The sequence below is a fragment of the Cercospora kikuchii genome (genome assembly GCF_019650295.1).
Source record: "Cercospora kikuchii DNA, contig_00002, whole genome shotgun sequence".
Taxonomy (NCBI): Eukaryota; Fungi; Ascomycota; class Dothideomycetes; order Mycosphaerellales; family Mycosphaerellaceae; genus Cercospora; species Cercospora kikuchii.
In genome coordinates this window covers 9649-35910 of record NW_025408583.1, presented here as the reverse complement: position 1 = coordinate 35910, position 26262 = coordinate 9649, and the positions used below count along the sequence as shown (strand labels likewise).

General features: G+C 55.1%; 6 protein-coding genes across 6 annotated transcripts; all 6 read left to right on the top strand.

The window, feature by feature from the left end:
• Positions 1-134: 134 nt before the first annotated feature.
• On the top strand, positions 135-2181 carry CKM354_000226300 (uncharacterized protein; the record flags this gene model as incomplete). The annotated part of the gene is made up of 3 exons (XM_044797416.1): positions 135-282; positions 685-1989; positions 2042-2181. 3 exons carry the CDS (start codon positions 135-137, stop codon positions 2179-2181), a joined length of 1593 nt encoding a protein of 530 aa, XP_044653351.1.
• A 248-nt stretch (positions 2182-2429) lies between these two features.
• On the top strand, positions 2430-3428 carry CKM354_000226200 (uncharacterized protein; the record flags this gene model as incomplete). Its single annotated transcript, XM_044797415.1, has 1 exon — positions 2430-3428. The coding sequence occupies one exon, from the start codon at positions 2430-2432 to the stop codon at positions 3426-3428; it is 999 nt and encodes a 332-aa protein (XP_044653350.1).
• A 3568-nt stretch (positions 3429-6996) lies between these two features.
• CKM354_000226100 (uncharacterized protein) lies at positions 6997-7617 on the top strand (the record flags this gene model as incomplete). Its single annotated transcript, XM_044797414.1, has 3 exons — positions 6997-7149; positions 7203-7423; positions 7491-7617. The coding sequence occupies 3 exons, from the start codon at positions 6997-6999 to the stop codon at positions 7615-7617; spliced, it is 501 nt and encodes a 166-aa protein (XP_044653349.1).
• Positions 7618-11961: 4344 nt separating this feature from the next.
• On the top strand, positions 11962-13784 carry CKM354_000226000 (uncharacterized protein; the record flags this gene model as incomplete). The annotated part of the gene is made up of 5 exons (XM_044797413.1): positions 11962-12278; positions 12335-12614; positions 12669-12773; positions 12832-12903; positions 12957-13784. 5 exons carry the CDS (start codon positions 11962-11964, stop codon positions 13782-13784), a joined length of 1602 nt encoding a protein of 533 aa, XP_044653348.1.
• A 691-nt stretch (positions 13785-14475) lies between these two features.
• On the top strand, positions 14476-15423 carry CKM354_000225900 (uncharacterized protein; the record flags this gene model as incomplete). Its single annotated transcript, XM_044797412.1, has 2 exons — positions 14476-14647; positions 14699-15423. The coding sequence occupies 2 exons, from the start codon at positions 14476-14478 to the stop codon at positions 15421-15423; spliced, it is 897 nt and encodes a 298-aa protein (XP_044653347.1).
• Positions 15424-20513: 5090 nt separating this feature from the next.
• Positions 20514-25358, top strand: CKM354_000225800 (uncharacterized protein; the record flags this gene model as incomplete). The annotated part of the gene is made up of 1 exon (XM_044797411.1): positions 20514-25358. The coding sequence occupies one exon, from the start codon at positions 20514-20516 to the stop codon at positions 25356-25358; it is 4845 nt and encodes a 1614-aa protein (XP_044653346.1).
• Positions 25359-26262: the final 904 nt, after the last annotated feature.

Below are 26262 nucleotides of genomic sequence, written 5' to 3'. Positions count from 1 at the left end.
TGGGTAACCACCGTCCCGAGGGCCTCGGCTAATTGGGTGAAGCAGAGGGGAGTGGGGCTCCAAACACGCGTCAGGCTGGACTCGATTCGAGCTCTCAATTCTTGTGTTCTCTACAACGAACATCATCACCCGAAATGGTTCCTGCATCGCTTGTGAAACGAGTCCGGATCCGCAAGCCACGCGGGCGTGGTCTACGCACGAGGACTGGAGTAAGTGCCGACTTTTGTACAAGCCCAAGCGGGGTACATTTGAGGATAGTAGCTAACGATTCCTGGGACAGTGGTAAGCGTGCAGGCGTTCAGCGACGGAATATCCAATGCTGAGATCCGACAGAGAGGTACTGACGGGAGCGTCAGCAATGTCTGCCGATCCAGACACCTGAAGTGCGACGAGGCCCGTCCGAAGTGTCAAACTTGCCTCCGGAGGGGAGATGAGTGCACTTACGCTTCAGCTGTTACGGAAAAGTTAAGCATTATAGATGGCACCCTACAGCAAGCAACCTCGACTCACCATGCGATGGTTGAGAGCGCTGATGAAGACCACGAGTATAACGTGCAAGAACAGATTGAAGAAATGCAGCGCGCATCGCCATCACGCCGGACTATAGCTGGAAATGTGGTCTCCTCGAGTTCGTGCATCGACTGCGGATGACCGAGTTTCCGGTCTCACTGACAAATCGAGCAGTGCCATCTATTGTGCATGACCCTGAAGGAGGCCTCGATTTCGCGAGCCCTGCCAGTACAGGCACGGGCTCCACCGCGCCTCCAATCGGAGTCGCGACAGCAAGGTGGTTTGAGATGCTTGCGCAAGATGCAAATCTTACAGACCAATCCTTCCCTCTCTCAGTGACTCCCAATGTCGAGGAAGACGCCAGTGGTCTCCACTTTCCGTACGTGGGCGAGTCTGGTTCCACATCAAATTCGTCCCTGGCAGCATTGGAGAATTGCCGATCGACTTTTGACCTCACAAAGAGCCTTGCCCTCGACGAAACTCCTTGGCGGACCAGCGAGCCCATTACAGTTGGCCAGTACGAAGCGCACCTGTTCGCCGAGTTCACAGTAAACATCTCGCAATGGATCGATCTCTTGGATCCGTACAAGCACTTTGCAAGCCTCGTTCCTCGCATAGCTTTGCGAAATCTCGGTCTGCTGAGTGCTATATTGGCACTGTCAGCGAGGCATATGTCGGTTTCCCTCAGGCGAACCATTGCTGAGAAGGCGCATGCCCGCGACCAAGCTCTCAAGTACTATTACGAGTCACTCCATTCTCTTCGCACCGATATGCAGCACACGTCGTTCCAATTTAGCGAGGAGCTCCTCGCGACTACCCTTATCATCTCGGCTTTCGAAATGCTGGACGGGTCGCCGCAGGATTGGCAGCGTCACTTGGAAGGTGTTTTTGGGATTCAGCGGTCGCAAGTCATCCACGGCGATTCCGGCGGCGTAAAGGGCGCTGTCTGGTGGGCCTGGCTTTGTCAGGACATCTGGGCGGCTTTTCGAGGCAAAAGAAAGGTTTTCACTTTCTGGCGACCGACAATCACACTCCCTAAGCTGAACTCTCACCAACTTGCAGCAAGGTCCGTTGTCCTATTAGGCCAAGTGCTCAATTATTGCGCTATGGAAGATCACTGCACTGATCTTCCCCTTGCGATTTCGAACATGCTTGAAGAGGCTCGCAATCTCACTTATTTGCTCGACGAATGGGAGAGCTGCATCACACCAGAATTTGCGCCCCTGCCTTGCCTCGAAAGGGCGGAAAACAGCGTCTTTAAACCCATCTGGATCCACCCGCCGATGTTCGCATGCGCGATGCAGGCATACCACCTCAGTCGACTTTTGATCGCCCTTCATCGACCAGCTCTTGGTGGATTCTGTGAGCGAGATGAACGTCAAGCTGTGCTTAATAAACATGTGAGCAAAATCTGTGGTATTTCCCTCACCCTTTCCGACTACGGCTCTAGCATTATGGCATCTATGTGTTTGTTTATTGGTAAGTGTCTCGTTCCGCTAGACTCTGTTCTCCCAAGCTCAATGTGAACTAGCGGGAAGGTGTGCAACTGGCCGGGATGCAAGAGACGAGATTGTGACTCTTCTCGAGGAATGTCGCAAGAGAACAGGCTGGCCCGTCAAGCCGCTTAGCGAAGAACTAATAGTATATTGGGCCGAGCTCAATGCCATGTAGCCCTATACTATAGGTCTAGACGATTGTGACGAGCAAGTGCGACGAGCAAGTGCGACGAGCAACTCTCGCAGTGATCTTGGCGGGGCAGATTCAGACAATGATGCATGTCGTTCCGGATACGGTAAGTCAGAATGTTGAACAAAGAAGTCCAGTTGCTTGTTTCCTATAAGTCTGTGCAGGTCGACTGAACCTGCTTCTTCATTGTCTCTCAATTCAACACGAGACTCCTAAGACTAGTTGCATTCAATATGCCGGCTACCACCCGGAAAGGAAGGGCGTCTAAAGTTGTGAAGAATGTGGCCCCGGCAACAAGACGACAGCACTCGGTCCGAGACAGCCTCACTTCCCGCAAGCCATTTGCAACAACACGCGGACAGCGAGGCAGAGCTCGTGGCCGCGGTAGCCAAAGACCAACTCCCGCTCGAAACGTCGAAAGTGTGGACGAGCAAGTGAATGCCTCCGAACAACAGATCATTGCCTCTGCTCACCCAGATCCGAAGGATGCTCCTGGCACGCCAAAAGTAACGCGAGTGTACACAGAACTGTTCGAATCGAAGCCGACGTCTCTCAACTTCGTGTCTCAGGGCAATCTACGCACGTCGCCAGATGTCGAGACAATGACATTAAACTTGATGGACTTTTGTCTGTTAGAGGAGAACTGGAATCCTGCGCTAAGCCACAACAAACTTGCTGCGAGCTGCTTCTACTTCGCATCCAAGATTGTTGGATCTGCTGAGGAGGACAGAATCACACCAGAGGACGTCGCAAAGGCATTCGAGCACGAAGCAGAGATGAGTGCAAGTGCGTGGATGATGTGGATGGCCAAGTCGGGAGGCGGAGCAAGTCAACAGTATGGCTCAGCGCAGAATGGTGAGGCAGAGTTGAGGGAGAAGGCTAAAGTGGCTTGTCGAGTCTCCGCAGACGATGTTGAGACGGGATCAGCAATCTTGTTGGAGATGAGGGATAGGCTCGCACAATTGGTAGGTGACTATCGAGACGCACTGATGAGCCTGTCTCTTTCCAAGACAGCAGAGCATGAGCAAGAGCTGGAGAAAAACGTCGTTGCGGTGGGCGAGGCTGTCAAGACGAGTGACCAAGATGTCGTGGATGATTCATTGTTCAATGAAATATCTTGGGAGAGCCAAGTCGATCGGGAAGGCAGCCAGTCGGGCGAAGCAGGAGCGAAAGAGTCAGAATTGGTAGAGCTTGATGACTTCGAAGCTTCGGTAGGAGATTTTGCTTCGTAGCTTTGTATTGGAAAACCTTCTGTAAAAGCTTCTGCCCTGTGGCACAGTGATCGTCATGCTCTGCGGATACTGGTAACGATGGAGACCCGATTGAGTCACGAAAAGCATAAAGTCTCCAATTCTCGATTCCTGGAATCTTCATTCGTGATGAAACAGGTTTCGAGCTGCCTCGCGTGATTGCTGCAGAATCGTCTCCCATGAATTACGGTAGGAACTATCTGGCTGAGAAAAGTTTTCGAGTCTGAGGCCGTGTGGAGAGCAAGAATTGCGCAGACAGCTTGTGGTGTGGCTTCCCTTTTACCAAAGATCTCGCCACTCTCAGCTAGCCACAAATCTGCAACGAAGCCAATTGGCCACGCTCACTAGCATAACCCTCGATTGACCACGGAAGAGTAGTGCTACGGCATTTAAGCTAACGAATTGAAGGAGGAATTCGCAAGGCGTGCAAAGCTTGGTTCAATCCATGGCCAGCGTGAATTGAGGATGAAGGCATTGCAGTTGACGAGAATGATAGGGTGGGCGGTGGCGACTCGAAAAGGATTGGGCAGGAGGAAGCCACTTCTGGTCTACATCTTTCTGCTAAGCTGCGCATCAGGCCATCAGCTGTTATAGTCAACGCCACGTGTACGCCACGTGCAAGTGGGTTTCTCTACACGCTTGCGGGGTCCGCAGCTCACCAGCTCATGAACATCCATTTGCTCGATGCAACATTCAGACTGCAACAGTAGTATTCGATCATGCTTTGATGATACTCTTTCCGCTAATGAGGCCCCTTTGACCTGAGATCCACAGATTGGAGACATTGCGATGATGTCGGGCTCAGAAATGAGTTCAGCCACTCTGAAGCTTCGTGCAAGCTAAAAGCTTGAACGAATGGTGTCGGCCCAGATGTGCCACATCACCAAAGAATACACTTTCATCAGGCGAGAGCGCACACGATCCAGGCAGGCCTATGGATTGTGGCGTTGCGGTCCTCGAAGCGTATAAGAACAGGTAAGCTACCACCATGCCAACAAGAATGAGCAAATCGAGACGTTGGCTGCGCCCAAGGAAACACAACTCGACCAGGCCTTCTACCGCAACATGATTCTCAATCGCTTCCTGCTCGCCTTATTACCAGTCGCTGGTGCGCTGGCAGATCCAAAGGCTTTGGAAACGAGAAGCAGCTCGTGCAAAAACGGCGCCATCACTCTCACGGGCCGATACTGTACTCGTCACTGTGGTTACGAGCTCACGGGTGGCAGCTACAAGAATGACTGGCGTTCTTGCTTCGATGACTGTGCGAAGGCTTGCGCTGCAGACTCACGTTGTTTGGATGCCAAATGGAGCAGGACAAGCAAAAAGTGCTACTATCGCAGTGACAGCGCTTCGTACTTGCAGAAGACTGGCCGAGGCGATACGGTTCGATGCAAGAAGCCAAAGCCGGTGACTACCACTAAGTGTACGACGACCACGACGACGACCACGTGGATGACGGTATGATATGTCTTTTCCTCCATGGAGCGCCTAAAGGCGTTAGTCGTTGGACATTTCGTATACAGCGTGGCTGACTTGCCGACTATCAGACAACAACGACCACTTCCGCGCCTTCGGGGCCGACTTGCCTCTCGCTCAATTACATCAACCCCTTCATCGATGCGAACACCTACTACGAGTACGATTACGACGTGGTGCCGTTGACATACGACACTTGTCGCCTATCATGCCTGAACTCTCCGCCAAAGAATGAAGGCTCTCAACGAGGCACCGGGCCCTGTCTCATCTTCGGGGCAGACACGGAGTATTGTCTCAAGTATTATCAGAAAGAGGGCAATAGCTATATTCCACGCATTGCGGACTTTACGCCGACCGATAATGAAGGCGGCGTGAGGTTGAATGATAGAGAATGTCCTGCGGGGTTGGTGTCGCCTTGAGAGTTGTGGTGTTCTGGCTTTTGGTGCTGCTAGTTGTGATGGAGAATGTGTTGTGCAAACTTGTCTGAGAGTGGGCTTGGTCAAGGATCGAACTCATAGCTTTTTGGACAAATTCCGCAGCCGGGATGGATGAAACGATATCAATAAGTCTGTCCAGAAGACATTGAAAGTTCTCTTCTGAGAGATTCGGATCCATGCCCCAATATGCGTTCTGTCAATTGTGGCAGATGTAATCCTCTTCAGTCTCGTATCTGTCGGAGAACGGTGACACGTTGAAGGAGTTAATGCAATTCGTGAGAAGTTTCCGGGAGTGCAGCAGTTCCGTACTAGTAGCGATTAGCATTGACGTGATGTCGCATCGGACTCCGAATTGTGATGGGCTAGCGCAGTGTCCTGGAGGTAGCACCATAGTGAATGGGATGCAGACGGTCCCACGTAAGAGATCGGACTGTGCTCACTTACCGTCGTGCTCATGATCATGAGCGACATGATCAGTGTAGGATGTGAACTGTCAGTCCTTCATCTTCGCATGAATGAAAACTTTATGGGGTCCACGAGAGACTCCCAAGAACTTGGAAGGTACTGCCAACAGTCTAGCTGCGGGACACCCTGCCAAAGCAAAGAGGACCCTGATCGGCCTTGCCCATTGCCAAGCTCATGAGAGCGAGCCTCACGAGGGGCTGGATCTTATCGTACCTGTACCGGATTGGAGAGAAGGACCAGTTGCATAGCCCGACGATGCACTGCCCAGCCACGTACGCCATATGTGCACGCTCTGTGAGCGAAGGTAGAGTCGTTCCGCAGCTAGGTCGCATTGTTTGCGAGTTGTAAATTTGCAGTCTACACTTGACATTGAAATTGTGGCTGTCAAGGTGTGACAGCGGCAGGCCGATATGCTCCCGTGCAAGTCAACCACTTTGTACGATTTGCAATTGGCGAGCCGACACGAGGCTGCGAGGATGTCAATGGCGACAGGCATGTACCTGTGTCTCTCTTGTGCTTGTTTGAGTAAGGATGTGAAGATAACTGCCGTTTGTAAGGCGACTTATGCGCGCATGTTTCTACTTCCCGCACTTTCGGATCGTCCGAGCAGAATGCATAGCGTCTGAATTCGGCCACTGATGTGATGACCCCTCGCTTTGCAGGCTAGGCAGCCTGTTTGGACTGCGCGCTGGGCCTTTGTCAGCCCCTTCAAGCAGAAGTTACGGGTCCCGAGATGTCCGATGATGTTTGACCAGCATTGCATCGCCATCCGGTGGCAGATAAGCGTTGCCAAGCAACAGTTTGGAGCCATTGGAGTGGTGCTTCGCATTCGTTCCGATCGTTCCGAAGTCGCCCAAACCTAGCCGTATCTCTCTGCCCCGGTTAGTTGAAATCTAAATCTGGGGAGCTCGCTTTGAATGCGAGGCTAGCAAACATACATTCAAAACGTCTGCCTGGTTATTGTCGTATATAGGAGAGAGTGTTCTTGAAGATGGATTCGATATCAGCAGCCTTTTGCAAAGCACGACAACCAGTTCGAGCCGACAGAACAACACCAGATACCTGAGATTTGGGAACGAGATCAAAGCTTCGGTCGACAATCGAACAGCCAGACAGTCGAACATTTCAGCAGTTGTGTAGTCAACAGTCGATCAGTCGACACTTCACCGACCATGGCCTTCAAGGATTACTTCCAAGCTCGTTACAAGCTTCCGGTCCAGATCGTGTACATCATTCTGGTCGTCGTCGCAATGGGCCTCTCCGTACCTCGACTTTTCATGAAGAATCAGCCAAGAACAAGAGCAAACACCATCGCGCTCGGCATGGTAGGAGTCATTGTTATCTCCAGCACGAGATGAGAATGCTGATCGTCGAACAGGGAGCCAAGAGCTTAATATTGATCGGCTACGAGTTGTTGTCGGAGCACACGCGGTCCCTCAAGAAGTGGAAGAGCTTGAAAGCATATACGATTATCAACTTCCTCGAAATCGTCTTCTGGGCAGGTGTGATGGGATTGATCTTCCAAGCGAATATGAAAAGCTGCAAAGGCACCGGATGTTATCTCAGTTGGGGCGTGATGGGTGTCGCTGCGGTGTTGAAGTAAGTGGAGTCTGCTATTGAGCAGCGATGACAATAGACTGAAGATTGCTGACAAAGTTGCGTGCAGCCAACTTGCTGTCTGGTGTTTCCTGGCATCCTGGTTCGAGTTCCGAGAGTTCAAACGCAGTCGCAACACCGAATACAAAGAGGAGCGACTTGATTCGTACCAGATGAGCAACAAGTCCACTGTCTGAGCGAAGAGGAGGAACAGGTCGCCCAGGTGAACAGAGCTTCCAAGCTGCAATGAGCTTTGACGACTCCGAGAACGGAGACACGACAAATAAGAGCATTGAGACAGATCGGCAGGATTATGAGACAGGTAGCGTGGGAGTCCGGGAGTAATGGGCAGGATCTGGGCGGTTCTCTTTCGACAGTACCGTAGCGGCGTCATATGATGGTATGGATGCCCGTTCTGGCGAGCTACGCGCGAATATGAAGTTGTTTCTGTGCCGATCGACAACCGCTCTGATGTTCTCCCTTGCAGCAACAGATCTGTGGCGCGGCTCAGGTGTCGCTGAAAATTGCGAAGAGGTCGTTGGACTCGGTGCTTAACATGTCCTGCTCAACAGGTCAGCTCCCTGGCTCTCGCCTTACTGATACAAAGAGACAACAGCACAGCTGTTCGGCCACGCCATCCACCGGCATCTAGTGACCGAGCCCTCTTTGCGAGAACCAGAACAAGAACACCAAACTTGTTGCTCGACCGCTCAATCCGCCTTTGAGGGGTACGCAACTTTCCTGTAGACGTCTTGCCCACTCCGACTGTGCTGGAAAACTTGCTTGGCCGACTGACGGGGTCTGCAAGAGGTGAAAGACAAAGCACAACGTCCTGTTACAGTCCGAAAAGGTTGAGGTACCAGCACGAAATTTGCGACCTCCCGGACCATTCGGGCGAGATCTGGCCACACCACTTTTGATGTAGGCGTCCCATTTCCGCTCAGAAACGAGATTCCCTCCGATGAGGCAAGATCGATTTCCCAGCAAGAGTGTGCGCGTGCTGTGAGGGCGGCGACATGTCATGACGAGATGGGGTCGAAAGACATGGGTACATCGTCCTGACGCCAGCATACGTGATGCGTAGATTCGAAAGTTGAGAGCAACGGGAGTCGTGTGGCTGGCGGTCCGTTCAAGTAAGAAGAAATGTCGTCCTGAGCCCGATATGTGATCATGCTTTGATCTACTCGCTCTGCTCTGATTGAATTGGCGAGTCTGGTGGTTCACTGACGTTGAGATCTTGCTTGGTCAGCGATAATCGTCATCGTCGGTAGATTGACACATTTGCGTTCATAGCGACGGGGTTCATCTGCATTCTAGATGAGTTCTCAACAACTTTGGAGGCCCTTTCTTGGCTTGATCTCTGCTAGACATTCTGGAAGCGAGGTGCCCCATTCGTGGCATCCGCGCCACCAGCGGACTCCGGCGTGTTTCAAGTCTGGAGGCTGTCTCTGTGTGGTCTGCTGGGACCAACTGCGCTTGCCGCTGCCATCAATGACCGGACTTCGCTCTCCATCGAACGGATGTTCGTGCTTCGTCCGCCCCGATGTTCCGCCCCGACATTCCGCGATGCAGGGCAGAAGTCAGCAATGAAGAGAAAGAGGCGGTGGCGGCGGAGGCAAACACCTGCTGTCGCAGAATCGTGCTTGGCCGGCAGCATCCGAGCCGGTGCCGCCAAGCAATCTGTTCTTTCCGGCTGGCAGTGCATTTCAGGCTACAACATCTGCACTGGACTATTTGGGGCATTGCACGACGTGAACTCCCATCAGCAGACTATGCGATAACTCTTGTCCGACACCAGCAGCGGCTGCTCAGTCGCGGCGACATGCGACCATGTGTCGGGTGGGGCACAAGAAGAGCCGAAGAGGATGCATGGCGTGCAAGCGACGACGCGTGAAGGTAGCTGCTCTGCCGGCGCGGCGCGTGGCATTGGCGGAATCCATCACTAATCACTATGTCCGCAGTGCGATGAGCAGGTCCCGTGCAGGAACTGCGTACGGCGCGGCGAGCAGTGCAGTCTCCAGACTGTGCCTTCCACCACCACCACGGTACGTGGCATCCAAGATTTGCCGCGACCCTGGATCGCATTCCCTGCTCCAACAAGATTAAGACTTGGACAAGCAAAAACGGGCGCTGATCGATGCATTTCAGATCCACGACAAAGATGGCGAGATGGCCATCTCTGTCGACGATTGGATGGGAGACTTGCGACTACTCCGGCATTTCGTCGTCACCACCACGCTCGAGCCCGTGGGAGCAACAAAAAATGTACAGAGACTGTGGCGAGATGTGGTATCAGAAGAAGCGACCCGGCATCCTTTGGTGAATCAGATCGTTTTCTTCCACATGCAATGCACTTACTGATTGGTCATGTAGTACGCTCAAATTTCATAGCAATGCACTGCCTGTGCATGTACTGACCGCTACAGCGTAATGCATGGAGTACTGGCACTGTCGGCGCTACACATCATTCATCAAAGACCAAACGAATCCGAACGACATATGAGGCTATGTGACAATCACCAAGCGAAGGCGGTAGGCGCCTTTCACTCATTGCTATCCTCCCAACTGAACGAGCAGCTTTCTCAGCCAATGTTCGCGTTGGCCAGCGTGATATCAATTTCGTTCGTCAGCAACAAGTTCTCCTTGTGATTCTCAAGCTAACGCACTTCCAGATCTGTAGCGAGATCCTGCGCAATCGCTTACGCCTTGCCAGAACCACGATACGTCAGCATGGATCAAGTCACTGAACTATTCTTGCTAACAAGGGGAGTGGCGACAATAGTCGAAGCATGCGTCTCGTGGCTCCGTTCGAGTCCATTGGCGCCGGTGCTCGTTGGGTACGAAATCCCGGATCGCGATCAAGTAACTTTGCCGGATGTTGTCACGGAGCGGTTTCGTGTGCTGGACGAAATGATTGAGACAGCTTGCTTCGGCGAACACCAGAGGAATATCTGCAGAGACGCACTCTCTGCCCTCGAAGACGTTCACCGGAGCGTGGTGCATTACTCAGCCAAGAACCAGCTGCAAACGGGTAAAGGCACATGTCATTCTATTCAGAATTACAGCTGACAAAATGAAGGCCATGTATTCAGCTGGATGACCGCAATACCTCTGGACTTCGTGACCTTCATTCAAGCTTCAGTGCCGCCTGCGCTAGTCATACTCGCGCACTTTGCATCCGTGTCGCTTGCTGTACAGTCAGCCTGGTACAGCACGAATTGGGGCAATTACTGTCTGCAAGGTATAACGCAGGAACTGCATGGTCACGATCTGCTGCATTGGCTTGACTGGCCAAAAGCTCACGCAGAAACGAATATGGTGAGCATAGTCGCGCACAATGCTAAGGAAAATACTGATCAGTCGTTCCTAAGGCTATTTTGACGGTACAGAGGGATCAGAGCCCTTCTGAAAAGCATCGCTCAGCCAAGTCGACGCCAGGCGCTGGCTGCTAGACACACATCGCAAACGCCGCCTGGTTCATGCATCGAACTTCGCTTCGACAACCCGTTGGCCGACCTGGCCTCTTTTGCAGCTGCTGACTTTCGTGCTGCGACGGGTCTGCTCGGCATGCCAATCTATCGATCGGACAAACCTTTGAGATGCCAAGGCGAAGATTTGTGTTTGCCATACCAATAATTAAAATGATCACGTGGCTCATTGCTGCATCACGCATGACTCTCACGATTCTTATCGACGACGTGGGTTCCATCTCGTTTCTTCACTTACCGACTCAACTCATCCAGTGAAAGTAGCGACTGTGATTGGAGAATGCGTATATTTCCTGACGAGTCGCAGCATTGCTTGGAGACAGCGGGCCTAAGTGATTTCAGTTCCTGAGCTAATACATCCATACATAGTAGGATCGAAGCCGCGCCCAACAGAGTGGACACCTTGCCAGAAACTACGCTCTCGATAAAGAGTTGTCAAATTCGGAGTGCTTCGCATGCAGCCGTCTTTGCCATTTTACGGCGGCCTGGCATGGTTTAGGCCGCAATTTTCTGAACTCCGCTCTGGCCAGGCTGGTCAACTGTTGCTCGGTGCAAAGACCGACCCCGGTTGAAGGTGGCTCTCACGCTGCTGTTGAATAGATCATCGCTCGTATCTCTTCCCCAGCGTGACGACGTGCCAGCATCGAGGCGAACCACACGAACAGGCCGGCGTATCCTATGGGAGAGAACCGGCAGCACATGTCATTCATAAGATAGTCGGAAGACCTGGCTCCGAATGCGAGGTCGTTTCAGCTAGCGCGGCAGACAAGGATGATGTCCTTTCACTAGGACCCGCCAAGATCTACAGTCGTCAGCCACAGGCTCTTAGTACCGGAGCCGCAAATATGTCACACCGATGGTGGCATCCAGCACATATGCAGCTCGTATATGTCGTATCCTGCATCAGAGCCGAGACTGCAGACTACAAAACGACGGATGCAGTGCAAACAGGTAGGCGCTGACCTTCGACAGCAGGAACATTGCACAGGCCCGCTTTGCAACCATCCCGTGGATCTGGACTGAGCGCACGTCAGGTGACATTTCACCAGCGAAATGGTTCTGTCTGAGAAACCAGGACACTTGCCCGATGAAGTTTCAAGCGATGCGGAGCAGGATTCGCCGACGAAGTTGACCTCTGGAGCTCAAACCCCTCGATTGAGCGCAGAGCAGTCGCTCGGCCATCATTCAATACAAGACTTGGATATCGAACGAAATGCATCGCCATCCAGTGATGCTGCAGCATCAGCACGGGACGAATTCGAAGTATGGTGGGAGGACCCGGCAGACCAAGATCCGGAGAATCCTATGAACTGGACCAATACACGGAAAATCATCACCATTATCACTATCTCTTTCGTTACTTTTTTGACGTGCGTATCCCGAGAGATTGATTCACAATGTGCTAATGCTGATTCTTGCACAACAGCCCACTCGCATCATCCATGTTCGCGCCTGGTGTCCCAGATGTCCTAGACGAGTTCAACACGGATTCCGACGCCATTGCCACATTTGTCGTATCGATCTTCGTGTTGGGCTTCGCATTTGGCCCCCTGATCGTTGCGCCTTGTAGCGAACTGTATGGCCGCAATGTCGTTTACCATACTTGCAACATGTTCTTCGTCATTTTCACGATCTGCAATGCGGTTTCGACGAACATTGGAATGCTGTTGGCGTTTCGGTTTCTTGCTGGGTTTGCTGGTGTTGGCGTAAGTCAAGCGCGGCGCTCATTTTCGAGCTTTCAGAAAGCTAATTCTTTGCAGGCTGTCACAATTGGAAGTGGCACGATTTCAGATATGATTCCTGCAAAGCGCAGAGGGCTGGCGATGTCTTGCTGGTCTCTTGGGCCTCTATTTGGGCCGGTCATTGTAAGTTTCCACAAGCGCGGAGCGTCAGGAAGGAAGCACAGCTCATGATTCGCTTCAGGGTCCTATCGCTGGTGGGTATCTCACCGAGGCTGCGGGATGGCGATGGGTTTTCTGGGTGATCACAATCGCGGTAAGGCTGGGAAGCGATGCTCAAGTGGCTGAAAATGTGCTAATGAGATTCAGGCTGGAATCTCGACTGTCGCCTGTTTCTTCATCCTCAAGGAAACATACGCTGATACGATCTTGACGAAGAAGGCGGAAAGGCTTCGAAAGAAGACTGGAAATCCAGCCTGGTACCCACGGTTGACTTCGAAAACTGCTGGGAAGCAGCTCATAAAAGAGTCTTTTGCACGCCCGATGCAGATTCTGCTCTTCTCGCCGGTCGCATCTTTGATGTGCTTCTACATCGCCACGCTGTATGGACTGCTCTACATCCTCTTCACGACCTTCACCTTTGTGTTCGTCGATCAGTACGACTTCTCCACGGGCAGTGCTGGGCTGTCTTACTTGGGCAGTGGGGTCGGGACTGTGGCTGGACTCTTCGTATCTGCATCTTTCAGCGACTTCAAAGTTCGTCGCAAACTCGCAATGAATCAAGAGCCGCAACCAGAGGATCGCTTGCCGTGGTTCATGGTCCTTCCGGGAAGTCTTTCCATCCCTGCAGGGTTTCTGATATACGGCTGGGGAGCGCACTACCAGGTGCATTGGATTGTCCCGCAGATTGGAACTGCAGTGATTGGGTTCGGCGTTATCATCATTTTGATGTGCATCCAAACGTATTTGGTGGATACTTACAATCATCATGCGGCCAGTGCGATTGCGGCAAGCACTGTTCTACGAAACCTGCTCGGTGCGCTCTTACCACTGAGTGGGTTGAGCATTTACAACGGGTTGGGCTTGGGTTGGGGTAACACTCTTTTCGGATTGCTTGCCTTGTGCGCTGCGCCCATTCCTATGTTATTTGGGATATTTGGTGAGCGGCTTCGGAACAGAGCTATGGTGAACAGGTAGATAGAGACCATCGCGAGTTCATGAGAGGAGGACGAGCCACAAGGTACTGTCTCCTCTACAGTGCATCGATGTCATATGCTCTCCAATCGCAAGAGCGCAGAGACTGCGCCACCAGCGAAGTTGCGTATAGCTTCCCGATATTCGATGGCAGGCTGCGCAAGACTCCGTCTCGAAGTCGCCGTGTACCAACAGGTAGGACTTGCTCGTTGTCAGCCAAGTACCGCGGTTACGTGGACGCCGCATCATCTGCATCGAGTTCTCCGGAAACACTTGGAGAGAACTGAGCTTGACATCACGGAATAGGACTAGCTGGAAGGCACCGTGGCAGTGCTTCAACGATTTGGCCATAGAGACTGGGGAAACTGCGACCCATTAACAAGCCGTAGGTCACGTTCGGTGAATTTGATAGCAGGAGAGCTGCCTGGCATGGCCTGTTAGCAGATAGTAGAAGATGACAAACAGGGGCACCTGGGGTGCTGACGGCGTTTCAAATGGAGTTTTGCACAAGGCTTGTAATCGACTGTGTTCATTGGATACTGCGCTTCGGTCTCTATTGCGACTCCTGACGTCCGTGCCTATGATGTACATAAGCGCCCTCACCTTCGTGTCTCCAGAAACCTCAATTTTATCCCTCTATTCTGCAATAGCATCCGAACTCTGTGCTCGATCTCTGCGTATTCGATTTTCCAAGATGCATTCGACATCGGCTTTAGACTGCGAGTCTACGTACCGATACTACACTCCCAGCATTCCTTTGGCTACCGTGGCTGTCGTCCTTTTCACCTTTGGAGTGGGCGTCCACACGACGCGTATGATACAGACCAATACTTGGGACAATGTCTTTATGGTTTTGGGCGGCTGCTGTGAGTGTTGTTGGAGATGGTAGAGTCAGGTTTCGCTAACATGTTCCCTAGGCCAGCTCGTTGGTTACATTGCTCGGCTTGTCTCCGCGTGGCATCCGTGTAGTAAACCTCTGTTTGATGCACAGAAAGTCTTGCTGCTCTTCGGTCCTTCCCTCCTCATGTTCACCATCACCTTGACGCACACGCAATATATCAGGGCTATTCGTGCTGAAGCTTTCTGCTGGGTCCCGGCTCTTCAATGGCAGCGGCCAGCATATCTGTCATGCAACACCATTATCATGGTCTTGCAAGCCGCTGGCGCTGGAATGACGGCCACTTCATTGTCAAGAGAGGATGCAGAGATCGCCAGCAAAGTCGCCATAGCTGGGTACATGGTGCAGGTACTGTTTTCAATCTATCTACTGGCAGAGCACACCTGCGTAGGATTCCGCACGAAGAAGGCAGCCAAAGTGAGCCGCGACGACGATTTGACAACGATGGCGTCTGAGCCCAGTCTCATGTCAGCAAAAGACCTCTTTCAGCATTGGAGTCGATGGGGAAATCTCATCGCCTTGGGAATCGGCATCGCTGGCATGGGTCGGAGCATGATGCGTTTGGGCGAGACAAAGGCCGACTTCATGAAAGAGAACGAGTGGCCCGGCTATGCTTTCGATGGATATCAGATGGCCGTTGTGATGGGATCCTGGGGTATCTTCTACTTGCCAGACAAATGTGCAGAGGTACTCCGGTCACAAGGACGGTATTATTCGCTCGCGATGGAGATGCAGAGCGCTTGAGATACGAGCTGCGCTATGCAGACTATGAGACGCGCGAGAGTGGTGTACTGTCACATTGTCAAAGGCCTGGAGCCGACAATCAAATTCAAGCATCTAACCCTTGCATCTCTGCTTCGTCGTATTGCTCGTATGCCACTTGCACCTGGCCAGGTTCTGGATGCCTTGCCCGTTAGGCAACACGAAAGCACAGCCGTACGTTCGAACTCCACTCCGTCTAGCTGAAGCTTCTACAAGGTGCAGAATACACAGAGGCGAAGTGCTGCTGAACGTCGTGAAAAGGGACATAGCCTCGCATCGTGTACGAAGTTTCCTCTGCAGGTACGTCACACCCGATGCATGGGCGAAGCAGCTTGGCAGCAGGGATGACAATGCCCGCAGTATCCCAACTAGACTGTGATTTGTAGCATAGTTGTCGAGGAGCTCTATATTCCTGCTACAAGCAGAACCACAAAGTGATGTGGCAGGACCATCCCAGACTTGGGACTTCCAGACCCATGACTTCCTGCATTCGAATGCGTTCCGAAGCAAACGACGAGAACAAGTTGGCGGAGAAGGAGACGCTAGTGCTAAATGTGCAGTTGGACTTCAAATTCTGCAGGAGCACTCCGCAATCCAGAGAAGGCCGTCCCAGATGCCGATGAGTGTAACAGCCCACTGAAAATAAGATATTGCGTCGCGGAAGTCTAGCGATCTTGAAGGAAATAACTTGAGATCCACCCGCTGTCTATGATTTCCTATTGCTCAATGTACACAAGGACTGGATCAAAGAGCGCCTAGGATTCTTATCCGGCTGGGCTGAACTCAGCAGGGTAGTCTATAGTAAGAGGCAGAAATGGTACTATCTCAACTTGCAAGAACCATCGATTCGATAGTAACTTGAGAGAAGATGGAGGACAGACAGTTGCTTACGGCGTATTTGTACATCTCGTGTGTCAGGATAGACCCGCCTTATTCCAGCTCCGACTGAGCCTGCTCTTGGTTCATTGTCGCTCATCCATGCAGCTGTTCCGTGGTCGTTCATAGGCTTCAGGTGCCATTCGTACCATGTCCACAAACGCACGAAAGATGGTCTGGCCCTAGAATTTGAGCATGGAAGACAAGTCGACCACGAGCTGTTGTTGCATCAGCAGCCATGCGACGCGCAAATCGCTTGATGCAGGTTGGACAAGCCTTCTCATGCAAGGGATATAGCTCTTCAAGGCGAAATACCTACCCAGTATGCCGTGAGATCGGACGCGTGTTCGAGCATTTGTTTTATACCCTAAGCCACCTAAAATTCAGCCAGGGTCTCCTGTCCGAGCATTTGATTTCGACCCCAAATATCGAACGGTGAGATGGCGCTCGAACACGCTGATCTCGAGACATGTGGGAGAGTCGCGCAGTCGCTGAGGACCATTGAAAGAAAATCCGCAGCCGCTACCCAGCATGCCGGGGTCTCGGATGCCCATTCGATCATTTGCGGCTCTGCTGCTCCCATACAAAAATTCCCCAGGGTCTCCCATCCGATCATTTGATTTCGACCCTAAATCTCGGATGGTGAGATGGCCCTACCCAGCATGCCGGGGTCTCGGATGCCCATTCGATTATTTGCGGCTCTGCTTCTCCCATACAAAAATTCCCCAGGGTCTCCCATCCGATCATTTGATTTCGACCCTAAATCTCGGATGGTGAGATGGCCCTCGAACACGCTGATTTCGGGACATGTAGAAGAGTCGCGCAATCGCTGAGGACCATTGAAAGAAAATCCGCAGCCGCTGGCGCCGTTCGCGAGATATCGTCGCCGGAAGAAAGCCATGGGACCGAGTAAAGTTCCGCCAAGGCCAGCGAACCGCGACCGCCGCAGGCGCCGCAGGGGCGGCAGATGCGTACGCAGCACACATCGCATATGCAGCAGCACGTCGAAGCGGTCGTCGCCATCGCGCGAACAGACCTCATAGATCCCCGACACGTCGGCGGCGGCATAGAGTGTGCGAGAAGTTGTCGAGAGGGCGCACATGCACGTCAAGAGTCGCGTCGTCGAGTTTCAGGGCAACGCGCCCGGGCGCCGAGGAGTGTAAGACACCGTCCAGTCCAAAATTCCACCCGGCCACCAGAGAGATGATCAATTCACGTAAAGTTGCAGAGCGGCAGGTCGGAGGATGCAGATGCCCGTCCGCAAGTTTGGAGTGCAGTCCGCAGGGCGTTCGGGAGATATCGTCGTCGCCAGTCGCGGCATTTCCGCACGTCGAGCATCGCGTGTCCCGAAACATCCCACCCGCCAGAGGACGTGTACGTTCGCGCAAAGATCCGGGGAGGGAGGGCGGATAATATAGACGTCCATCCGCAAGTTTGGAGCCCATTAGCAGCGCCGGTAGAGAGATGTCGACGTCGCCAGGTCCGCCATTCCCGAGACCACCGACCGACCACGGATTACAAAAATTCATACCGTCCGCCAGAGGACGCCAAAATTCGAGCGGCGTTGCACAAAATTGCATTAGATAGCAAAGTCGCCCGTCCGGAAGTTTGACGCCCATCCGCAGCGCCGTTTCCAAGATGTCGACGTCGCGCGTTCCGCCCCCAGCCGTACGCAAAAGACCACGAATTGCAAAAATTATGCAACCCGCCACAGGATGCCACAATTCGAGCAATGTTGTGCAAAATTATATTCGATCGTAAGGTCGCCCGTCCCCAAGTTTGGAGTTGATTCGCATTGCCATTTGTGAGATATCGTCGTCGCCAGTAGCGCCCGTTGTCGTATGCAATACACCACGAATTGCAAAAATTATGCCACCCGCAAGGGGACGGGAAAATTCGAGCAGCGTCGCACAAAATTACATTCGATAGCAAGGTCGCCCGTCCGCGAGTTTAGGGTCCATTGCACAGGTAGTTCGGGACATGTCGATGTCGCCAGTCGTACCGTTTTCGCATGCACACCGCGTGTTTGCCATCCGCCAGGGGGTGTTCCATATAAAGTCGCGCAAAAGTTCCGGCAGGTAGATGAAAAGATACAGAAACCCGTCCGCAGATTTGGAGCGCATTCGCAGTACATTTCGAGAGGTATCGAGGTCGTTAGTTGCGCCCATTGCCGTACGCACGAGACCACAGATTGCAAACATTACGCCAGCCGGCAGAGGGCACCAAAATTCGCGCGACGTTGCACAAAATTACATTAGATAGGAATATCGCCCGTCCCCAAGTTCGAAGTCCATTCGCATTGCCGTTCGAGAGATGTTATCGTTGCCAGTGGCGCCAGTTTAGCACGTAGAAGGCCGCGGGTTGCGAAAACAATACCACACGCATACGGATATTAAAGATCGCACGACGTTGCACAATATTCCATTGAAGATTAACGTCGCCCGTCCCCAATTTTCGGGTCCATTCGCGGCCCCGTTCGAGAAGCACCGACGTCGTCCGTAGCGCCCACAGCACAACGCAAGAGTCCGCGGATTGCAAAAATTATGCCATCCGCCGCAGGGCGCCACAATTCCAGCGACGTTGCACAAAATTACGTTCGATAGTCAGGTCACCCGTCCGCGAGGTTCACGTCCATTCGTCGTGTCAGTCGAGAGAAATCGTCGTCGCCAGTCCCATTAGGGTTAGGGTAGCCCCGACGAAGCATTCGACCACGAGTATATTGGCGTCCCGGAGGGCAAGGTAGAGTTGTATCGGACGCATCCACCAGTTCCAGAGCGTCCGCGTCCAGCGAGAAGCGTTCCGGACAAGGAGCGAGCGTAGTACGTGTCGGACACGCGAGGCCAATACGGCGGGGGGGAGAAAGGAAATTTGTGATGCGCATTTACAACGTCAAAAATCGACCGTGTTTCCACGACGCATCCGATTGTCCCCAAATATTGCATAGGTTTTGCGGATCGACCATGGCCCGCCCGTCCACGAGTTAGGAGTCCATTCGGAGGGCCGTTCGAGCGGTATCGACGTCGTCAGTAGTGCCCGTAGTAATACGCAAGAGACCACGGATTGCAAAAGTTTTAGCACCAGGCAGAGGCCACCGAAATTCGAGCGACGTCGCACAAAATTACATTGGACAGTACAGTCGCCCGTCCCCAGGTTTTGTGTCCATTCGCGTTGCCGTTGGAGATGTATCGACGTCGCCAGTTCCGCCCGCAGCCGTACGCACGAGACCACGAATTGCAAAAATTATTCCGCCCGTCAGAGGACGCCAAAATTCGAGCAACGTTGCACAAAATTACATTGAATAGTAAAGTCGCCCGTCCGCGAGTTTGGTGTTCATCGGACAAGTCGTTCGAGAGATATCGTCGTCGCCAGTAGCGCCATTTCGGCACGTCGAGTACCGCGTATTGCGAAAATTACGCCACACGTAAGAGGATCCCACAATCCGAGCAGCGTTGTCCCACATTCCATTCGATGGCCAGGTTAGCCGTCACCAAGTTTGGGGTCCATTCGTATTGTCGTTCGGGAGGTATCGTCGTTGCCAGTAGCGCCATTGTTATCCGTAGGAGACCACGAATGGCAAAAAATTCATGCCGTCCGCCAGAAGGCACGCAAAATCGCGCAACGTTGCACAAAATAACACGAGACAGTGAAGTCGCCCGTCCGTGAGTTTGAAGCCGATTCGACGTGCCATGCGAGAGGAATCGTCGTCGCCAGTCCCATTAGGGTTAGGGTACCCCGACGAAACATTCGATCACGAGCATATCGGTGTCCCGGAGGGCAAGGTAGTACCGTATCGCATATAGTTGCACATTCCAGAGCATTGGCGACCACGTCGAAGCGTTTTCCATAAGTAGCGAGCGTGTTGCGTGTTCGTCGTAGCAGTTAATGCCGAGGACGGATCGCAAGAGTATTTATATAACGTATGGATTTGCCCCAAAATCGGCCATGTTTCCACCATGGGCCCGATTGCCCCCAAATTTCGCACACATTTTACAGACCGACCATCGATGCCGCGCGCCCAGTTTCGCGAATTGAAGAGCCCCGCGTCGAGCAGAGGAAATTGTTCCATCGTCCACATATACGATTAAAGTTGAGCCGCATACGAATCGGGAGACCGGGTCAGGGGAGAGTTTGACATCACGTCGCGGCGGGGGCGAACGTGTTGATTCCCATCCATGAATGGGAAGAAGCGCGATCGGATGGAGACATTCATCGAGGTGTTTGCCCATTTGCCCGAGTACGGCGTCGTGATATGTAAGCCATGCGGATTCGCGATTATTCCCCACGAGTTTGCAGGCCATTTACGGCGTGCGCATCGCCAATGGGATCGCGAGATGCAACAGCGCGTCCACGAGGTGTTCGCCGGTTTGTCCGACGTTGCCCAGGCACCAGAAGAAGTCACATATCCCGAAGCAGGCGCGCGCCCCATCGAATGGTTGCCCGTATACACCGATGGATTCCGGTGTCGAGGCGTCGATGCCGCGGGACAGCCATGTCCGTATATGTGTCGCGGAGCAAAGACCGCCCACATCGCAGCACATTGCCGCCAGGCGCATGCATGGTCGTCGAACCAGGCGCGAGGTCGGTCGCGGAACGGGCGAGGTGGCCCCCCCACGAACCGCATATGGGAGGAGGGCCAGCATTGCCAGCGATTTTTCAAGTTTCGAGGATGGCAGCGGTATTTCGTCGTGTCCCATGCCGTCGAGGCCCCCGCCAGCGATGCGATGCGCGCGTTGTTGGGCCAGATCCAAGAGCGGCGGGAAGAGTTGCGAAAGGAGAGCACCATCCCCGCCGAGAACGCGCGAAGCGTCGCCGACCCGTGGTTAGATTTTACCGGGTGGTCGGCCCATTTGGCAGGATTCACGTCCGAGGAGTTGTTGGCGACCATCCGGCCCGCCGAGGGCGAAGAGGGAGACGAGGATGAGCCCGTCCCCCCGGCCGAGGAGGACGGCGAGATGGTCGGGTTGGCGGAGGCATGCCACGCCACGCGACGGTTGATCCGACAGGCATTCCGCGTGTGTCGTCCGGCCGTAGTCGGACGCGCCGCGTTGGAGCACATCAATCGCCGCGAGTGCGGCGCGGACGACAACGAGCGGCCGTTTTACGCCGAGCAGCAGGTGAAGACGATTCGCAAGTATAGCGGGCATTGGGTCCAGATATTGCGGTACATTTGGCGCACGCACGCCCGCGACCGGCGTCCCCCGTACGTGTTGTTGGAGGGCCAGCACCAGGCGTTGGCCCGCGTCCAGAGCGGCGCCGTGGCCGTCATCGAGTCCGAGGGCGACGCGCAGAAGGCCCGGGCGAAGCGGCAGTTGGTGCGCCGCAGTTTGCAGTTTTGGTTGTCCATGTTCGACCACCCGTTGAAGGACAGCGAGTTCCAGAGCGGCATCATCAGCGGGTTGGCCGTGTTGGGGTTGAACAGCGAGAAGGGGGGGTGGGTGCCCGCCATCAATTACACCCCCATTTTGTCCGGAATCATCGCGCCGTTGCGGGCGATGGTCGTGTACCACGCCCACGGGCAGCGCGTCAGCGCCATTCGCGCGCGCACCGCGGGCGGGAGCAGCGTCGTGGCCGCGCAGATGGCCGCGCCGGCCGTGTTGGAGGGCGTGCAGCCGTACGCGCAGCGATGCATGACGTTGACGCAATACGGAGGCCGCCCCACGCCGTTGGACCGGATATTCCACCAGAAGACGTACGGGATGAAGATCCGGTACACCACCAAGGCGCCCGGGCAGGTGTTGTGGGAGGGAGCGCGCATCACGGTCGGCAAGGCGCGATTCACCATCGACATGGTCCGCGCCGTCGTGCACGGGTTGAACGAGAGCGTGCGGCGGCGTTTGGTGCACCAGTTGATGTGGTTCCCGGCGGACGGAGTCGTCCGCGCGCGCGATTGGAGGCCCGTCCAGATGCCGGACGTCGATGTGGCATCATTGTACGACGACGCGAGCGAGATGAGCCCCCGGTGGTGTTTTATCGACGACCACCGCAACACGTGGTCGGTCCCCGGGGAGCGGTGGATGTGGGAGCGATTGGCGGACGAGCACCCCGGGCAGTTGATCGAGAGCAGCGGCGGCGGGCGCGTCGTGTGGAAGCAGAGCGGCGTCGAGGCGTATTTCCGGCAGGTGCGGCAGTTCAAGGAGGAGTTGATGGCGTTGGTCCATTTTTCGGGCGGCGCGCCCGCGCGCGCGACCGAGTTGATCAGCATCCGGCACCGCAATGGGGAGCAGAGTCGCGGCCAGCGCGGAGTGTTCATCCAGGACGGGATGGTCGCGTTCGTCACCAATTATCACAAGGGACACAGCGCCAGCAAGCGGGTCAAGATCGTGCACCGGTACGTGCCCACGGAGGTGGGAGAGGTCGTCGTGTATTTTTTGTGGTTGATCGAGCCATTCGTCCAGCAGTTGCGCGAAGCGGTGCGGGACCAGTTCGAGCGTGGTGCGCATGTGTGGGAGCCCAAGCCCGAGGAGCAGTGGGCGGACGGCGAAGTCGACGACGAGGGCGACGATAGAGTCGAGGAGGTGGTCCGCGGGGGCCCGGCCGAACAGAGCGACGACGAGGACGACGAGGACGACGAGGACGACGAGGACGACGAGGACGACGAGGACGACGAGTGGTTGGCGGATGTGCCCCCGTCCCAGGACGAGCGGGCGCCGTTGAACACCGACGGGTTTTGGGACACCGACCGCGTCCGGAGGGTTATATATCGCGAGACCGAGAGCCGCATCGGCGTGCGGATCGGCGTCGCGGTGTGGAGGAACGCATATCCCGCCATCCAGCGCGAGTTGTGTCGCAATAGTAGCGTCCGGGACACGTTGGACCGGATTTACGACGGCGGTCGGCAGCGGTCGGCCATTGGCGCCGCGATCGAGCAGATGCGGAACGTGCAGGCGACCCAGTCCGGGCACAGCCCCGAGATGGAGGAGATGATATATGGGTTGTTGATGACCGAGTCGCCGTTCATCACCATGTCCGAGCGGGAGCAGTTCCGGCAGGTGAGCGTCAATTGGCACCGCATTTTACAGTTCCCGTCCGCGGAAGCGCAGCATCAGGGGGTCGCAGATGTCGGCGCGCGGATCCAGCAGGAGCAGGAGCAGGTCGACGCCGCACGCACGCGGCGGATCCGGAGCGTCGACGTCGCGGGCGAGTTGGCGAGGATGTACGGGCCCGACGCGGCGTTCCGTGGAGTGCAGCGGCCAGCGTTGGACGCCATCGTCGCGGGGACGCCGTACGTCGTCGCCGTCATGCGCACCGGCGGCGGGAAGAGCATGTTGTTCATGTTGCCCGCCGCCGGTTCCCCGCAAGGGTTGACCGTCGTCGTGGTGCCCGTCGTGTCGTTGCGCCAGGATTTGCACGAGCGGTGCAGCGCCGCCGGAATCCGATGCAGCGAGTGGAACGGCGAGCGGCCCCCGTATGATAGTCAGATCGTGTTCGTGACGCCCGAGTCGGCCGTGTCGGTCGCGTTCGGCCAGTTTTTGGCGATGAAGCGTGCGAACGGGCAATTGGAACGCATCGTCATCGACGAGTGCCACACCGTTTTGGAGAGCACGGCGGATTGGAGGCCGAAGGTGTTGGAGTTGCGAGAGATGACCGGGTACGGGGTGCAGGTGTTGTTTTTGACCGCCACATTGCCGCCCAGCGAGGAAAGCATGTTTTTGCACGCGATCGGGGTCGAGGAGCGGGATGTGCAGATGATTCGCGACGTCACGGGTCGACCCAACATTGCGTATTCCGTCGTCCAGTATGCCCGCGAGGAGGAGGATGGGGCGGTGCGGGAGTTGGTCGAGCGGAAGAAGGAGCAGTACCCCGAGGGCCAGATCGTCGTGTATTGCAGGCGCGTCGAACAGGCGAAGCGTTTGGCCGGCGTGTTGGGGTGCAGCGTGTATCACCGCGGAGTAGGCGACGCCGCGGCGAAGAAGACGATTGTGCGACGATTGACCGGGGAGACGGAGCGCGTGTTCACCGCCACCAACGCATTGGGGTTGGGCGTCGACGCCCCCCGCATCCGCGTCGTGATTCACGTCGGCGTTCGCGAGCAGATCAAGCAGTACGCCCAGGAGAGCGGGCGTGCCGGGCGAGACGGGCGCCCCAGCGAGGCCATCATGTTGCAGGGCACGTCCGTCGACGAGCGGACCGGGCAGGAGAAGGAGGAGCAGGGGTGGGGCACCGACGCGGCCATGAAGGCGTTCATCCGCGGGGAGCAGTGTCGCCGGGTCCCGTTGGACCGACACATGGATGGTCGAGTGGATCGCAGTGCGTGCCAGGTCGACGAGGAACGATGCGACGTGTGTCGCGGGTTGCCGCGGGGTCGAAAGCGGCGCAGGATCGCCGTCCCCCGGCCGGAAGGGGAACGCGAGCATGTCGGAGACGTCGCCGTCGAGCAGCGCGAGACCGATCGTGAGCAGGAGGAGGAGCAGGGGCGGATCCGCAGGCGACGAGAAGTCGAGCGCGAAGCGCAGGCCCGCGCGTTCGCGTTCGTCGAGCAGCGCCAACGACATCGTCGGCAGATGGAGCACGTCAGCGTCGAGTCCATCGCGTCGACGTTGCAGCAGTGGACGGGGCGGTGCAGCATATGTTTTGTGCGTGGGGAAGCCGATGGGGGGCATTCGTGGCAGCAGTGCCCATGGGACATGCGAGATGCCGTCCAGCGGGCGTACGACATCGTCAGCACGATTCGTTTCGATGCACACACCGGTTGTTTTGGATGTCACGTCCCCCAAGCCGTGTGCCACCAATGGCAGGACATCAGCCATGGCGGACCACGGCGGTTTCGACGCGTCCGCCAGCGGAGTTGTCAATTTCCGGGTGTAGTTCGACCCGCCGTCGCGGCGATGTTGGTTGTAGGAGGCGAACGGATGGTGTCGTGGATCGAAGAAGAGGCGCAGAAGGTGGGTGTCGTCGCGGATGGGGAGTCCGATGATTGGAAAGCATGTGAGCAGTGGATGGCCCGGAAGATCGTGTCCCCGGGCATCGAAATGTCGGGGTTGTTCCGATTGTTTTGGGAGTTTGGACAAGTGCACGGCACCGAGGGCGTCGGGGTAGGATAGGATTCGCATGTGCATTAGTAAGGAGTGATGTTCCGTTCCACCCGTGCGAAAGGGCATTGTGAGCAGACCGTGAGGATCGTTCGTCGGCAGTGGAGAGGCATTGTCCCGCCGTTAATCCACCGTGGTAGCATCCCACGATGTCGGGTCGCCGGCAGAGAAGAGGTCCATTTTGTTCGCATGTCCGTCCGATTTCGAGGGTGACCAGATCAGAATGGCCAAGTGAGGTGCGGTGGATGATTACGTCAGCGCGAAAGTGGTGGGCGTAGAGCATAGCGATGCGGCGGATTCCAAAATTCGTCGTCGTCGCCACAGTGCCCCAAAATTCGGGCAAAAATTCGGAGAGCACGAGGGCGGTCCATTTTCGATGTCGTGTAGGTTTGGAGGGCAGAGGAGATGGCGTGGGTGTGATATCGTCGTTGCCGTCCGGGCAGTTTTGGTGGTTTTCGACATTCCGATCGAAAAGCGGGCCCGTAAATTGCACCACGACGGCAATGATCGTCCCCATTCGCGACGAGGGGGGGAAAGTAGCGTGGAATGGTTCCGGTTATCGTTCGGGCGCGGAATGTGTGTTTCGTCGTCGTCGCCAATGTTCGAATAGCAGAGTGGCCACAACACGATGTTTTTTGACGTCCGTTTCGCAAGATTTCATCGGTACGATTCGGACACGAGCCCGATTCCGCGGATTCCATGTCGCAGGATTATTGCCGTGCGTCGTAGCATCGCATCGCCGCGACATCAGGCGTTCCCGTCGCATGTCGTCGGCGGCAGATGGTCGTCGATCCGTTAGGGTTAGGGTTGGCAGAAGTTGGTGTTCGTGTAGGAAGGGAGAGGGTTCGTCGTTGTAGAGTATATCGGTGATCCCATATGCGCGGTGCGACATAGCGAGGAGAGAAGGCGGTTATTG